Source organism: Rhinatrema bivittatum, chromosome 9, assembly GCF_901001135.1.
Source record: "Rhinatrema bivittatum chromosome 9, aRhiBiv1.1, whole genome shotgun sequence".
Lineage (NCBI taxonomy): Eukaryota > Metazoa > Chordata > Amphibia > Gymnophiona > Rhinatrematidae > Rhinatrema > Rhinatrema bivittatum.
The window spans coordinates 17,778,764-17,793,242 of NC_042623.1; the positions used below are offsets into that span (position 1 = coordinate 17,778,764).

The following is a 14,479-nucleotide window of genomic DNA, read 5'->3' on the forward strand; positions in this document are numbered from 1 at the left end:
CCCCATCACTCCCAGGAGTTGCAGGTAGTCCCAGGAGGTGGGCTCTGGTAACGCAGAGAACCGTCGTGTGTGATCCCGCAAGGATTGAGCTTTGTCCTGGCGCAGAAAAACTTTGCCCAGTAGGGTGTCGAAAGTTGCCCCCAAAAAAAACCCAAGCGTTGCGAGGGCATGAGGGAGCTCTTGGAGAAGTTCACTACCCATCCCAGGGAATGTAGAAACCGTACTACTCGAGTCACCGCTGAGCGTCCATGATCGAATGACTTCGCCCGGAGGAGCCAATCGTCCAGATAAGGATGAACCAGGATGCCCTCCTTCCGGAGAGCTGCCGCCACAACTACCATGATCTTGGTGAAGGTGTGCAGCGCCGGCGCCAATCCAAACGCGAGAGCCGTGAACTGAAAATGCTGGTCCAGAATTTTGAAACGAAGGAAACTGTGGTGGTCCGGGCGGATGGGAATGTGCAGGTAGGCCTCCGTTAAGTCCAGGGAGGCGAGGAACTCCCCCCGATGCACCGCCGCAATCACTGACCGGAGCGTTTCCATGCGGAACCGAACGACTCGAAGGGATTTGTTGACTTCCTTGAGGACTAGGATAGGCCGGAAGGAACCGTCCTTCTTTGGTACGACGAAATAGATGGAATAGTGGCCCGAGCCCACCTCTCCGAAGGGCACGGGCGCAGTAGCGCCTATCTCCCGGAGTCTGTCCAGAGTCAGCTGCACCGCTCCTCTCTTGAGGTCCGAGCCACAGGGGGAAAAGATGAACCTTCCCTGCGGGGGGCGGACAAATTCCAATGCGTAGCCGTGTTTTATGGTATCCAGGACCCACTGGTCCGAGGTGATCCGTGCCCACTCCGCTTAGAAATACGTTAGTCGGTCCCCAATCCTGGGGACAGGGGAGTGGGCGAGACTGGCATCATTGTGAAGACTTGGTATAGGGGTTCCCGGTTCCGAGAGTAGTGCGTGCGGGCCGATGCCCGCGGAAGGCGCGCAACCAGGGCTGAGACCTGGGGGCGGATGGCCGGGAGCCCGTCTGTCTGTAGCCCCTGTAGCGCCGTTGCGCTCTGGCTCTGGTCCGAGAAGAAGAAAACGCTCTGGATGGTCGAAACCTATCCTCCGGCAGCCGATGAACAGCGTTCTCCCCCAGGGACTTGATCTGGTCCAAATCCTCCCCGAAGAGGAACTTGCCCCTGAAGGGAAGAGAGCCCAGACTGGACTTAGAGGACGTATCAGACGCCCAATTGCGTAGCCACAGTAGTCGTCGTGCTGCCACTACCGAAACCATGGATCTTGTGAGGACCCGAAAAAGGTCGTACGAGGCGTCCGCCCCATACGCCACTGCGGCTTCTAGCCGATCTGCCTGGGCAGCCTCATCGGACGGCAGGTTCTGAGACGTGAGGAGTTGTTGCACCCAAAGGAGACTAGCCCGCTGGGCAAGCGAACTGCACATCACCGCCCGCATACCCAGAGCGGAGACCTCGAAAACCCGCTTAAGGAAAACTTCCAACTTACGATCCTGTGTGTCCCGCAACGCCGCACCTCCCGTCACTGGGATAGTCGTCCTCTTCGTGACCGCCGACACTGCGGAGTCCACCTTTGGGACCTTGATGAGGTCCAGAAAATCTTCGGGGAGCGGGTACAGCTTTTCCATAGCCCGGCTGCTCTTCAGGGAGGCCTCCGGGGTGTCCCATTCCCTGGTGAGAAGTTGTAAAAACGAGTCATGAATGGGAAAAGCCCGAGCCCTCGGCCGGAGTGCCGCCAGGACAGGATCTCCCTTCCTTGAAGAAGTGATGACAGCGGGAGCTACTGGGGCAGGCGGGTCTGGTGGCGGATCCAAATCTAATTCTTGGATGATCTGCGGGATGAGGTCGTCCGCTCTTCCCTCTGGAAGAGGCGTAGGGTACGCGGATCATCCCCCTCCTGTGTGCCGTCCCCTTGTCCCCCGTCCGGGAGGTCAAGTCCATGTCCCGCTGGGTCTGGCACCGCCCCCACTGCCGCGGGCGTGGATCGGACCCGGGTAGGAAGGCGGGAGGCCCCCACTCCCGGAGGGTCGGGGGGGGCCGGCGTCGAGGGCGACATCCGAGGGATCTTAGGAGGGGGGGGGGGGGGTGTCCCACAGGTGCTTCCAGCCCCTGCAGATAAGCGGTATGCATGAGCAGGATAAACTCCGGAGAGAACCCCGGCCTGCTCGGGTGCGCTTCGGGGGCGGCGTGGTTCCTGCTCCCTGGCTCTGGGTGCTTGGTTCCTGCACCAAAATCGGGGGAACACCCCCGCTGGTAGAGTCCTCCAGGGATCCGTTCTCCCTCGTGGCCTCCAGGGATCCGTTCCCCCTCGTGGCCTGCGCCTCAGGGCGCTCAGAATGTAAAATGGCCGCCGTTCCCGCCAAAAATGGCGGAGTGGCCGGCCCGCACCGCCCGGGCAAAAAAGAGAAATCAGTCAGGGACTGTGAGGTACCTTCCCCCCCGGGAAGGCATCGTGCACAGATGCCCTCCCGGGAAATCCGGGACCCCGGGTCTCCGCAGGCCGCACAGCGGGACGGCCGCGGCATCGGGATTGCTGCAGGAGAAAAGAAAAAGCCACGGGGGGGGCCACGCGCACAAAGGCGCCGCTGCGGGGGGGCCCGGTCGGCCTGCACTGCCCGCTGTCTGAAAATAGAGGAGGGTGCCGCGGGGGGGCCTTCCTGGCCACACGACCCGCCCCAGACATCTTTCCCTAAATGGCTCAGCAGCCCATGAGGAGCTGTAAAATGGCCGCGGGTGAGGGAGTAAAGAGCGAAGAGGCCGGCTCCACCGGCTTTCGCGAGCACCGGGGGCTGAGCTGTAAAGGAAAAAACTACAAAGGAAAAACAAACTTACCCCTGGCTGCAACGAGAAATAAACAGCAAGGCCGCAGAGAAGAGACAAGGAAGATAAGCCACTCCCCAGAAGTTGAAAGAACTCTGCCTTTTTTTTTTTTTTTTTTTTAAACTTAATACAAACTTGATACAAACTTGATCCACAGAAAAAGACAACAACAAGCCATAATCAAGCAAGAAAGTGAAGGAAAAGGAGGGGAAGCCTGATTCCCCTACTCGCATCTGCTGGAGTCAGAAGATACTGAACTCCTGCAGAGGGGGTAGTAGTATATATGGATACGCCCCCTCAAAGCTTGTGCTGACTCCATCTGCTGGATTGGGGACATAACCCACTGTCTGGACTGATCCAGGTACGTACAGGGAACTGTGGATTGGTGGAATATACGTTTTAAAATGAATAAAGCCTCACTAAAGGCAGTTGGCAGCCCAGAGGAAGAATTTGACACTGCAGCAGTTATAAGTGCTGCAGAAGCAGCTGTTTCTGAGATGCTCCATGCCGGTCACATCAACACCTCCCACCAAATGGTGCTGTTGTTTCATCACTAGTGCCAACTTCTGCACCACAGCCCCAGCAACTTATGCACCAGGGCACTCCACGCCAATGACATTGTGGCCTGCCACACCGAGAGGGATGACTGCACCCTAGATTGCAGGCCCCATGCCAAGGGTGCAGATGGTGCTGTGGTCTGCACCAGGTCTGGGTAAAACAGATGGCTTGATGCCATGGGAATCTTCTGTGCCATGAAGGCACCTGGCACCACTCAGGCTACCTCCCACCTCTGAGGATGCCTCGCTGCTGGACAAAGAGCAGCTCCACTGCTTAGACTTGCACAAAGGCTTTGGACTCGTACCCGCTGCCGCTTTCCTCAGGGCCTCCATTTTGCAGACGCAGAACTGCTGCACTATCAGGGACATCCAATCACAGCTGTAGCAGCTGGAGGAGTCATGATCCGAGCCCAGGCAGCAAAAGCAGATGGAATGCATTATCAGTGATGGACATGCGGCCTCCACAAACACAGGCCTTAAAACTGCTGACTGCAGTCTTCTTGGCCTTGTGCTTTTCCACACTCACGTTTTTGAGGAAAACAAAAACGTTCCGTTGAGGGGCTGCTGAGGCAGCAGCAAAAATAGATGTAACGAGGCCAAAATAACCATTTTGAAAGAGAGACTGGGACACATCCTGCATAATGCAATACTTTGGAAACATAAGCTGCCCCCTCCCTCTGAGGTGAAGGACTTGGCAGCAAACTTCTGGCATTTCTACCACATGAAAGCTTGCAAAGGGGAGCTGAAAAAACAACAACGTCACTCATTTTATTCCTTAATTATATCTGTATAATTTTAGTTTCCTGTTCATAAAGTCACAGGGAACGGGTGGGACAGCAGGATCTGAATTCACATCCCAGGTGACCCTCTGGTTTCCAAGCAATTCACTAATTCCTAGACTATATCTCTCACCACTATCTTATTGCTACCAAATGAACAGAGCTGCTTAAGGGGGCGATAGTTTTTGTTTTGGTTTTTTTTTTTTTAATTGGCACATGGGCCTGGCAGCCAGATTTCCAGAACCCCACCCAATGTCTACAAAAAATGGGCCCTGCCAGGTTGGGCTAAGCCCCACTCATTACCTCCCAAAACCCCTCCAAGTAGACTTGAAAATTAAATTGCATGGTCTGCTTGCTGGCCTCCCTTGCCCACTGCTGTCAGAGCAGTACTGGAAGCTGCCAGGATTGCAGGTTCTCCTTGTGCCAGAAAGGGATTTGGACAAAATCAGGTGGGTGGGAGGATACAGAGGATGGCAAGTGGACCCATGCCAGTTTTATTTGGCTCAGCAGGGCTCATTTTTTAGACACTGGGTGGGGATCTCGGAATCGAGCCGCCAGGCCTGAGTGGTATTTTTATATAGATAGATATAGATACTATCGCCACTTAAACAGCTATGTTCTTTTGAATATAGCTGGCTAAGCCTTAAGTTATCCGGCTACCTTTAGCCGGATCACTTTAAATCTAATCAGCTATATTCCAAGATACTCAGTTACATTGAAAGTGATCCGGCTAAAGGTAGCCAGGTAACTTTATTCGAAGATAATCAGGGGGATGTTTATCCTGCTGAATATCCAGGATTGCTTGTCTAGATAACTTCAGCCAGAAAAGTGAGCTGTTTTAGGGCTTTTGGAATATTGAGGCCTATATGCTCTAAAGCTGCCATATGCAACAGCCTCAAGTAAGGGAAAGAGCAATTGCTTACCTGTAACAGGTGTTCTCCTAGGATAGCAGGATGTTAGTCCTCACATGTGGATGACATCACCCGATGGAGACCGGCACGGAAAACTTCTGGAAGCTTTGACCAGCACACTGAGCATGCCCAGCCTGCCACTATCCGCCCATCCACGAGAGGTCCCCCTTCAATCTCGTAACAGAGAAAAATACGAGCAAAAAGATAAAATAACAAATCGGAAGGAGAGCTCAACTCTGCGGGGTGGCGGGCAGGATTCCTGAGGACTAACAACCTGCTGTCCTAGGAGAACACCTGTTACAGGTAAGCAACTGCGCTTTCTCCTAGGACAAGCAGGATAGTAGTCCTCACATGTGGGTGAATACCAAGCTCCAGGCTGTCTCCGTTAACGAGTGAGACCAACAGGTGTCAAACAAGGTGCCAACGGGCACAACTGCGGCTCTGCTCTGCTGGGTGGCAGGGGACTGCCTGGCTCTCCAATCAAAGGTACTAGGCAGAAGAGTTGGGTTCAGGTCTGGAAAAGATTGCATAAGACAGACTGACCAAAAATACTGTCCTGTTGCCCATCTTTATCCAAGCAGTAGGGAACCACAAACATGTGAAGAGAGCTCCATGTAGCAGCACAGCAAATTTCAACGACAGGGACTGCTTGCAGATGAGCAACAGACGTCGCTATGGCCCACACAGAGTGAGCTTTGATTCGGCCAGTCAGCTGAAGGCCTGCTTGCGCATAACAGAAGGCGATGCAATCCACCAGCCAGGTAGATAAAGTCTGTTTATCCTCCACCAACCTCAGCCTATTGGTATCAAAGGACACAAAGAGCTGAGTGGACTGCCTGTGACCAGCTGTGAGTTGTAAATTTATTTATTTATTTGTTGAGTTTTATATCCCGTCATTCGGTAAAGCCATCATAACGGTTTACAAAATTTAACTGTAACTCTCTTAACAATTGTGGAAAAAGTATAACAATGTGCATATTAAACAGAAGTTAAACATTTCAAGTCCAGAAAGTATCATTATGTGGGAGGAGGAGGGATTGTTTGTTCTGGTTGGAGCGAAGTTATTTTGAGGTTTTTGGATGAAAGTTCGATTGGGAGTTAGGATGTTCAGAAGTATGAAGGTCAGAGTAGAATTTGCGAAACAGCAATGTTTTTAGGTCTTTTTTGAACGTTTTGAGGTTGGATTCTCAGATCTTTAGGTAGAGAATTCCAAAATTTAGGGGAGGCAATGGAAAAGGCTCTTTCTCTTGTTGTTGTTAGATGCGCATCTCTGATGGGGGGTGATGTTTAAGCATCCTGAGTTGTTTGAACGTAGGTTTCTTTGAGGATTCTGGGGGATTATGTTTAAGCCATTTAGTCCTTGATGATCATTGTTTAGAATTTTATGAATGATGGTCATTTATTTGTGTTCGATGCATGCTTTAATTGGGAGCCAATGAAGTGAGATCAATATGGGCGTTATGTGTTCATTTCTTTTTGTTCCTGTCAGAACTCTGGCTGCTGAGTTCTGCAGAATCTGGAGCGGTTTAAGGTTTGAATAAGGTATTCCAATTAGTAAGGAGTTGCAGTAGTCGAAGGTGGAGAAAATGAGTAATTGTAAGACCGTTCTGAAATCATAAGGGTTAAGAAACGGTTTTAAGTGTCTTAGGGTTCGAAGTCTGTGATATCCTTCTTTAGTTTTATTTGATACGTGGTTCTTAAATGAAAGTTCTTTATCGATGATAATTCCAAGGTTCCTGATGTGGGTGGTGGGGAGTATAGAGTTCATTTGTTTGTCTAGTAAAGGCAGGGGTGGCGGAGTTGGATTGGGTTTTTCATCCATGAGTATTATTTCAGTTTTGTCTATGTTGATTATGAGTTTCAGAGAATTTAGGAGATTTTTAATTGAGATAAGTAGAGTTGAGATTTTCTTGTAGGTGTCTTCGATCGAATTTTGGATGGGAATTAGAAGTTGAATGTCGTTGGCGTAGAGGAAGTGGGTGATTCCATGTTTCAGAAAGGGGGATTCCTTCTTTACAGAGCTTCTTGATGGTCCAGTGATCTTCCGGCTTTATAAATTCAACTTTTAGAACATGGACTTCCATGTGTCAGGCGTTTTGGCAAAAAATGGAACATCAACTTTTCGGGCTGATATTCTTCATAAGTTAAGTTGAAACACTATTAACTATAAACATCGTGGATGAAGATTGTGGATAATTTCTATTACGTGGTAAAAGACGCAAATATTTTTCACATGAACTTTGATGTTGCATCACTTAAAAAATTAAAAATGACCGATTAAATATTGTGGCACTAATCGGATGTGCATAGCACACTGAATCATGTGTACTTACCTCACACATTTTGCCCAGATATGATGGTCATTGACAATTTTGATTTGATATTTGTTGATTATTGATTATGGTATGTCAGTTCCTCTTTAGACGGTCCTTTAATTGAGCCACCATGTTCCGGACCTTATCCCCAAAGAGGTTGTCACCTGTGCAAGGAAGGACTGCCAGCTTCTCTTGCACCTCTGAGCGGAGATCATAAGCACAGAACCAATCCATTCTGCGGGCGCCGATACCCACGGCCGCTACGTGATCCGTTGTCTCAAACACTTCATAGGTGGATTTCACCTTGTGTTTGCCAGCTTCTAGACCCTGCAGGACAATGGTTGAGAGTGACTCCTGTTGCTGCTGAGGCAAGCTCTTTGTGAGGTCCTGGACCCATTTCCAGAGATTCCAGTTGTATTGGGTCATATATAACTGGTATGCGGCAATTCGGGCGATGCACTTAGTGCCCTGAAAACCTTTCTGCCTAGAGCATCGAGCTCCCTATGTTCTCGCCCCAGAGGGGAAGAGGCATGGGTATGGGAGTGCCTGGCTTTCTTAAGGGCAGACTCCACTACCGACTGGTGGGGAAGATTTTGCCTCTCAAAACCCATGGCCTGCTGAACCAAATAGGTGGCATCTGCCTTCCTATTTATGAGAGAGACGGAGATCGGGTGCTCCCACATCCGAAGGAGAAGATCCTTAAAGATATTGGAATGGGAACCGTCATGATCTCCTTGGGAGTGTCGACAAACTGGAGCACCTCCAGCATCTTATGCTGCGCATCCTCCTCCATAAGCAACTGGAAGGGGATAGCCTCGGCCATGGCCCTGACGAACCCCACAAAAGAGATCCTCTGGAGGAGATAGATGCCTCTCCTCCGGCGGGGAAGTTTCAGAGAGAGGATCATCTGAGTAATCAGAAGAAGACTCCGAGGAATTGTCGTCCCCCCCCCCCCCATGGGTCATAGGGGCCTTCCTCCTCGCTAAGACCATGGTGGCGTGAGTGAGGCCTGCAGGCTATTTCAGCCCTGGGTTCCAATGGTTTGGAGGAACCGAGGGCACCGCGGAAATCAACATTTCCCCTGGCATCGGGGGTCCGAGGGAGGCCAGAGGCTCCAGGCAAAGGCTAAGGAAATCGAGGCCTTGGAAATGTGGCACCGGCCGCATCTTCCTCCTCAGAGGACCCAATGATATGGATCACTCCCAAGGGGGGCATCGATGGCCACCATGGAACTGAAGGTCCCTCAGGCACCCGTTACATCGGTAGGGCGCCTAACAGGACATCCACACACTCGAGCACAGGTGCCAGCATGGACGGAGGTGGCTCCGGCACCAGTATGGGGGTCAGAGCCACTGGCGGCTTGAAGCTCCCTAGAGCTCTGAGCACTGTGGTCTCCACCCTGCAGTCCAACTTCTCCTGGACGTCCGGTGAGGCAAGGACTCACGGAGGGGGATGAGGCATCACCGGCTCTTCCTTGGGTCTCCAGGGAGGCATGGTGCCCAGCACAGATATCAGTGGGGAACACCTAGGTCTCCCGGGTATATCGGAGGATGGGGCCTCCAGGCATGGGGTTGCTTCGGTGGCGGTTGGCCACCGGTACAACACTGGAACTGGAGCTGCACATGGACGGTGACCAGTGTCAGTGCTTGCAGAATCTCCCACAGTGCTCAGCCCAGTCTTTCCCCAGTGCCGAGGAAGCGGAGGATCCCGATGCCCTGGAAACTGGTGAGACCAGAGGAGACCGGTCACTATTCCCACGATCCTTGGCAGATGTAAGAGGGGGAGTAGCGACAGTAGGCGTATTGAGGGGCTCCCCGCGGCTCTCCGGTGTCGACTGACGTGGGTGTGGACGGAGCAGACTTTTTGGAACCGAAAGGTTTCTCCATCTTGTCGAGGCACACACGACGGCCTTTGGGGGGGTCATCTGATCACATAGCTAACACCCTCGGATGCAAACCTCACGCAGATCCGTGATAAGACATGGTCCGCGGGCACTAGGGGCACCAACGAAAGCCGGACGACGCCATGAAAAAACAACCCGAACAGAGTCTATGACCGGGGGCCACCGAGAAGTGGGACTCTGGGAATTGCCCGCGAAAAAGGAAGAAAAATTATTTTACCTATCACGCCAAGGAAAGGCACCGACCGCAAAGGGGGACCAGTCGATGGAACAGGGAAAAAATCCCAAAAAGAGCACAAAATAGAAGAAAAGAAGCAAAGCTCCACAAACCGCGAGGCAACTGCACTGTGGAAAAAGAGAGACTGAAGGGGGACCTCATGTGGACGCATGGATAGTGGCATGCTGGTCAAAGCTTCTAGAAACTTTTGACAAACGTTTTCCATGCCGGGCTCCATCAGATGATGTTACCCACATGTGAGGACAACCATTCTGCTTGTCCTAGGAGAACATCAGGTCTTTTCCTTTAAAATTTCAAAATTAGATGAGAGAATCTGGCTCAGCAAGTCTTCCTGCCTGTCCCAGAAGTCTCCAAGATAGGCAATAAAAACATAATCCCACTCCACTTACCTAAAAACCTGAAGTAGAAATGTAAGCTACAAGGTTTTACTATATGGTAATATGTCATCCCTTATACAGCTGGCAAGTTCCTCTCATCCGTCAAAGTGGACTGGTCTTCGTTCACAAAGCTATGGATCAGTAAAGCGCCAGAAAATTAGGCTTGAATCCCTACTCCGCTAGTGATCCAGTGCATGACTCTGGACAAGCATCATCGCAGGCTACCCAGTGTCAGCTGTTTAAACTTCAGTAGTAGTATGGCAGTCCCTTCAGCCATTTGAGAGGAGCCATGTAGTCCAGTTGCCAGGCCTTGCAGAGCTCAGGTAGTTGCTAGGAAAACTCAATCCTCTGAATTTTACTTGAACAAAAAGGTGAGGTTTAAATTCAAATTATAGTTCTGTAAGATCAAGTCAGTCTCACTATGACTGCCAGCAGTTCTAGTCTATTCTGCTTTACTTTTTAGGGAGGGAGAAAGGCAGGTGAGTCAGTCTCATCCCCTCAAAACCTACTCACTACCCATTTTTGACAGCAGGTGTGGAAGTCATTCACAGCTCTCAAGGATTCCACACAGCACCTTTTTCTCTCTCTCTTTCTTCTTGTCACATATAGCTCAGACATTAAAACAACCAACCAGGCCCGGGCTAAAAGGCACCAACATGCTCTTAATCCTGCCAGACGCTGCTGCTGCTGAGTGATGACAAAGGACACCACACCTCCTGGGGGGTGTGAATGCTACACAGAGAACAACAAGGACAGCCCCAACATAATCTTACCTTGATTAGTTTAAAAATTACAATGTAGCCCGATTTTCCATGGTACCAAGGTCTTGGGTGCAGATAATCCGAGTACTTCGAAATATAAACACCTTCAAAATTAAGCACACAACAGCTGATTTCAACGTGCATTTTTATTTCTGGATTAAAAAGCAAAACAAAACCTATCTGCAGAGAAGCAGAGGCTCTTCCACAACAGATTATTTATTTTATTTATTTAAAAAGTTTTCTATGCCGTCGTTAAGTTAAACACCATCACAACGGTTTACAGAAGGGCACGATAAAGAGAAATATGGGTGGTATAGATTACAAATTACTCGTGTGCCATCGTAGTATGGTAACAATGTAAAATAATAAACTAGGTGTGCAAATTAAACCTGATTGTTAGGAACAAATTAGGCAGTTTGATTTTAACATTAATATGCTTATGTAGGTTACTAAAAACTTGTAGCTTGGTGCATCCTTATCGCTCAACTATTTTTCTCCTTTTCTTTATCTTTATAAAATGCTAGTTTAAAAAGCCAGGTTTTCAGATTCGTTTTGAATAAGCCCTAAATGCAGTTAAGACACAGGTCATGATTCTAGATAAATCGCCATCTGATGACAGGGGCCATCAGATACCAACTGTAAGTCAAGTAAAGAGTTTTGATGTTTGGCTTGAATCCAGTCTATCACTATGTACCCCAAGTGAAACTGGTTGTGAAAATAGAGTTAAAAACATAAGATTTGCCATACTGGATCAGACCATAGGTCCATCAAGTCCAATATCCCATTTCCAACAGTGGCCAATTCAGGTCACAAGTTCCTGGCAGGATCCCAAAAGGTCAATAGATTGCACACTGTTAAGACCCAGGGATAACACTGGATTTCCCCAAATCAACCTTAATAATGATTTATGGACTTTTCTTCCAGGAACTCATTCAAACCTTTTTTAAACCCAGCTCCACTAACAGCTTTCATTCACCACATCTTCCGGCAACGAAGTCCAGAGTTTAATTATATGTTGAGTAAACAAAGATTTTCTCCTATTTGTCTTAAATTCATTACCTAACAACTTCACTGAAAGTCCCCTAGTCTTTGTACATTTTGAAAGAGTAAAAGAGTAAAAAAGAGTAAAAAAAAAGAGATTTGCATTTATTTGTTCCATTTCACTCATTATTTTATAGACCTCTATCATATCTCCCCTCAGCCGTCTCTTCTCTAAGCTGAAGAGTCCTAACCTCTTTAGCCTTTCTTCATATGGGAATTCTACCATCCCCTTTATCATTTTGGTCGCACTTCTTTATACCTTTTCTAATTCTGATATCTTTTTTGAGATGTGATAATCAGAACTGCACACAATATTCAAGATGAGGTCACACCATAGAGCGATACAGAGCCAATATAATATTCTCTGTTTTAATCTCCATTCCTCTCCTAATAATCCCTAACATTCTATTTGCTTTCTTGGCCACCACCGCAGACTAAGCAGAAGATTTCAACTTATTATCCACAATGATGCCTAGATCCTTTTCCTGAGTGGTGACTCCTAATGTGGAACCTTGCATTGTGTAGCTATAATTCGGTTACACTTCCCTACGTGCATCACTTTGCACTTGTCCACATTAAATGTCATATGCCATTTGGATGCCCAGTCTCCCAGTATTGCAAGGTCCTCCTGCAGTTTCTCATATAAGAAGTTGCCATAGTGGGTCAGACCGAGGGGGTCTTTCAAGCCTGGCATCCTGTTTACAACAGTGGTCAATTCAAGATATAATTACCTGGCAAATACCCAAACACTAAATAAATCCCATGCTACTAATTAATGCCAAAATTAAACAAGGGCTATTCCCTAAGACAATTTGATTAATAGCAGTTTATGGACTTCTCCTCCAGGAACTTGTCCAAATCTTTTTTAAACCCAGCTACGCTAACTGCCTCAACCACATCATCTGACAAGGAATTTCAGAGTTTAATTGTACGCTTAGTGAAAAAGAATCTTCTTATGATTTAACAACTTTGAATAATTTGATATCAGCAAATCTGATTACTTCATTCGTGTTGCGTCCGTCGGTCTCAGACGGCTTCGACCTCTGTGCCTCACCTTTCTTCCTTCTCTCTCCTCAAGCCTTGGAAAGATGACTGCTGCCGCATCTTCATGCCACTCTCTCCGGTGTCCCCGGAATGGCAACAGCGATGGTGTTCGCCATGATTTTCCTGAGGGCTTCTTAGGGTGCAAGCGCGCACGCACGCCACCCACGTCTTTATCCATGTCATGGCGGGAACCTTGGGGGCGTCCCCTCCGAGTGACGTCATCACATCCTGGTATTTAGCCTGCCCTTCGTTTGCTAACAAACTGAGTTAGCAAGGATTGGACTGGATTGGATTGGATTGCCTCCGGTCTAAGCTGCTCTGCCACTTTCCAGCTGCTGCTGGAAGCTCTCTCTGCCCTTCGGGGTAATTTCTTCACTAACCTGGGTACCTGTTCCTTGGGGGCCCTTTGCTCTATTTCAGGTATCTATCTTGGGAAACCAGGTACTCGCTCCTCGAGGGCCTACTCTCCCCAATCTGGTGCCTGCCACTGAACAATTTCTGCCTGCCAGGACCTTCAACTGTACAGCTATCTACTTCAGTGAATACTAACCCTTTTCAGGCTGTCTCATCTGCAGTTCAGCGCTCTGCATCTACATCCGGGACCTGTCCCTGCTACGCCGCGCTGCCCATCCTACTCGGAGGTGAGACTGGTCTCCTCTGCTGTGGACCCCTGGACTACTTCACTGGGTTACCCTCACTGCTGCCTGCTCCCCGGGCAGTACCATCAAGCTGTACAATAAATACAAATTCTCTGTGTTTGCGTGTATAGAGTCTAGCCTAGTACTGCAGTTCCTCACGGGGCTCCTCCCCGTGGGAGTGGCCATCACCGCAGTACCCAAGAATCCACTCCAACACCTCACAACCATAACAATTTGATGTTCTCATTTCTAATCATTTATAAATATGTTAAAACGCAACTGTCCTAGGACAAATCCCAGGGGCACGCCACTATTCACTTTTCTCCATTGAAAAAATGATTTTCTATCTTTTAACCAAATCTCAATGAACAATAGAACATTGCCTCTTATCCCATGACACTTTAACTTCCTCAGGAGTGTCTCATAAGGTACTTTATCAAACGCTTTCTGAAAATCCAGAATCACTATCTCATCTGGCTCACCTTTATCCAAATGTTTATTCACGCCTTCAAAAAAATGTAACAAATTGGTGAGGTAAGCTTCCCTTGGCTAAATCCATGTAGACTTTGTCCAATTAAAATGTTTATATGTTCAGTAATGTTGTTCTTTAGAATAGTTTCAACCATTATTCCCCAGCACTGACATCAGGCTTACCGGTCTGTAGTTTTCCGGATCACCCCTGGAACCCTTCTTAAAAACCGATGTTACAATGGCCAACCTTCAGTCTTCAGGTACTGTAGCTGATTTTAATGATAGTTTATATTAACTGTAGGTCTGCAATTTCAATTTTCAGTTCTTTCAACACCCTAGGATATATACAATCTGGTCCAGGTGATTTGCTATTCTTTAGTTTGTCAATTTGCCCTAGTACATCTTCCAGGTTCACCAAGATTTGTTTCAATTCCTCTGAATCAGCACCTTTAAATATCCCTTCTAGCATGGGGATCTGTCTTACTTCTTCCTCAGGAAAGACAGATGCAAAGAATTAATTTAATCTCTCCACTTGTCCTTCCTTAGCACTGCTTTTACCCCTCAATCATCTATTGGTCCAAATGATTCCCTTGTAAGCTTTTTGCTTC

The 14,479-nt window shown here is 48.5% G+C and overlaps 1 protein-coding gene across 3 annotated transcripts in view; it reads right to left on the reverse strand.

Annotated features, from left to right (window-relative positions):
• The window catches only part of TASOR2 (transcription activation suppressor family member 2), a 236,780-nt gene that overhangs the window by 173,231 nt on the left and 49,070 nt on the right, over nt 1-14,479 (reverse strand). For 2 of the 3 annotated variants that reach the window (XM_029617192.1, XM_029617191.1), the window contains exon 5: nt 10,690-10,781. The exons of the other annotated variant lie outside the window; for it this stretch is intronic. In XM_029617192.1, coding sequence (XP_029473052.1) covers nt 10,690-10,781 — 92 coding nt within the window. The remainder of the gene's footprint in view (nt 1-10,689; nt 10,782-14,479) is intronic. 3 annotated transcript variants of the gene reach the window in all.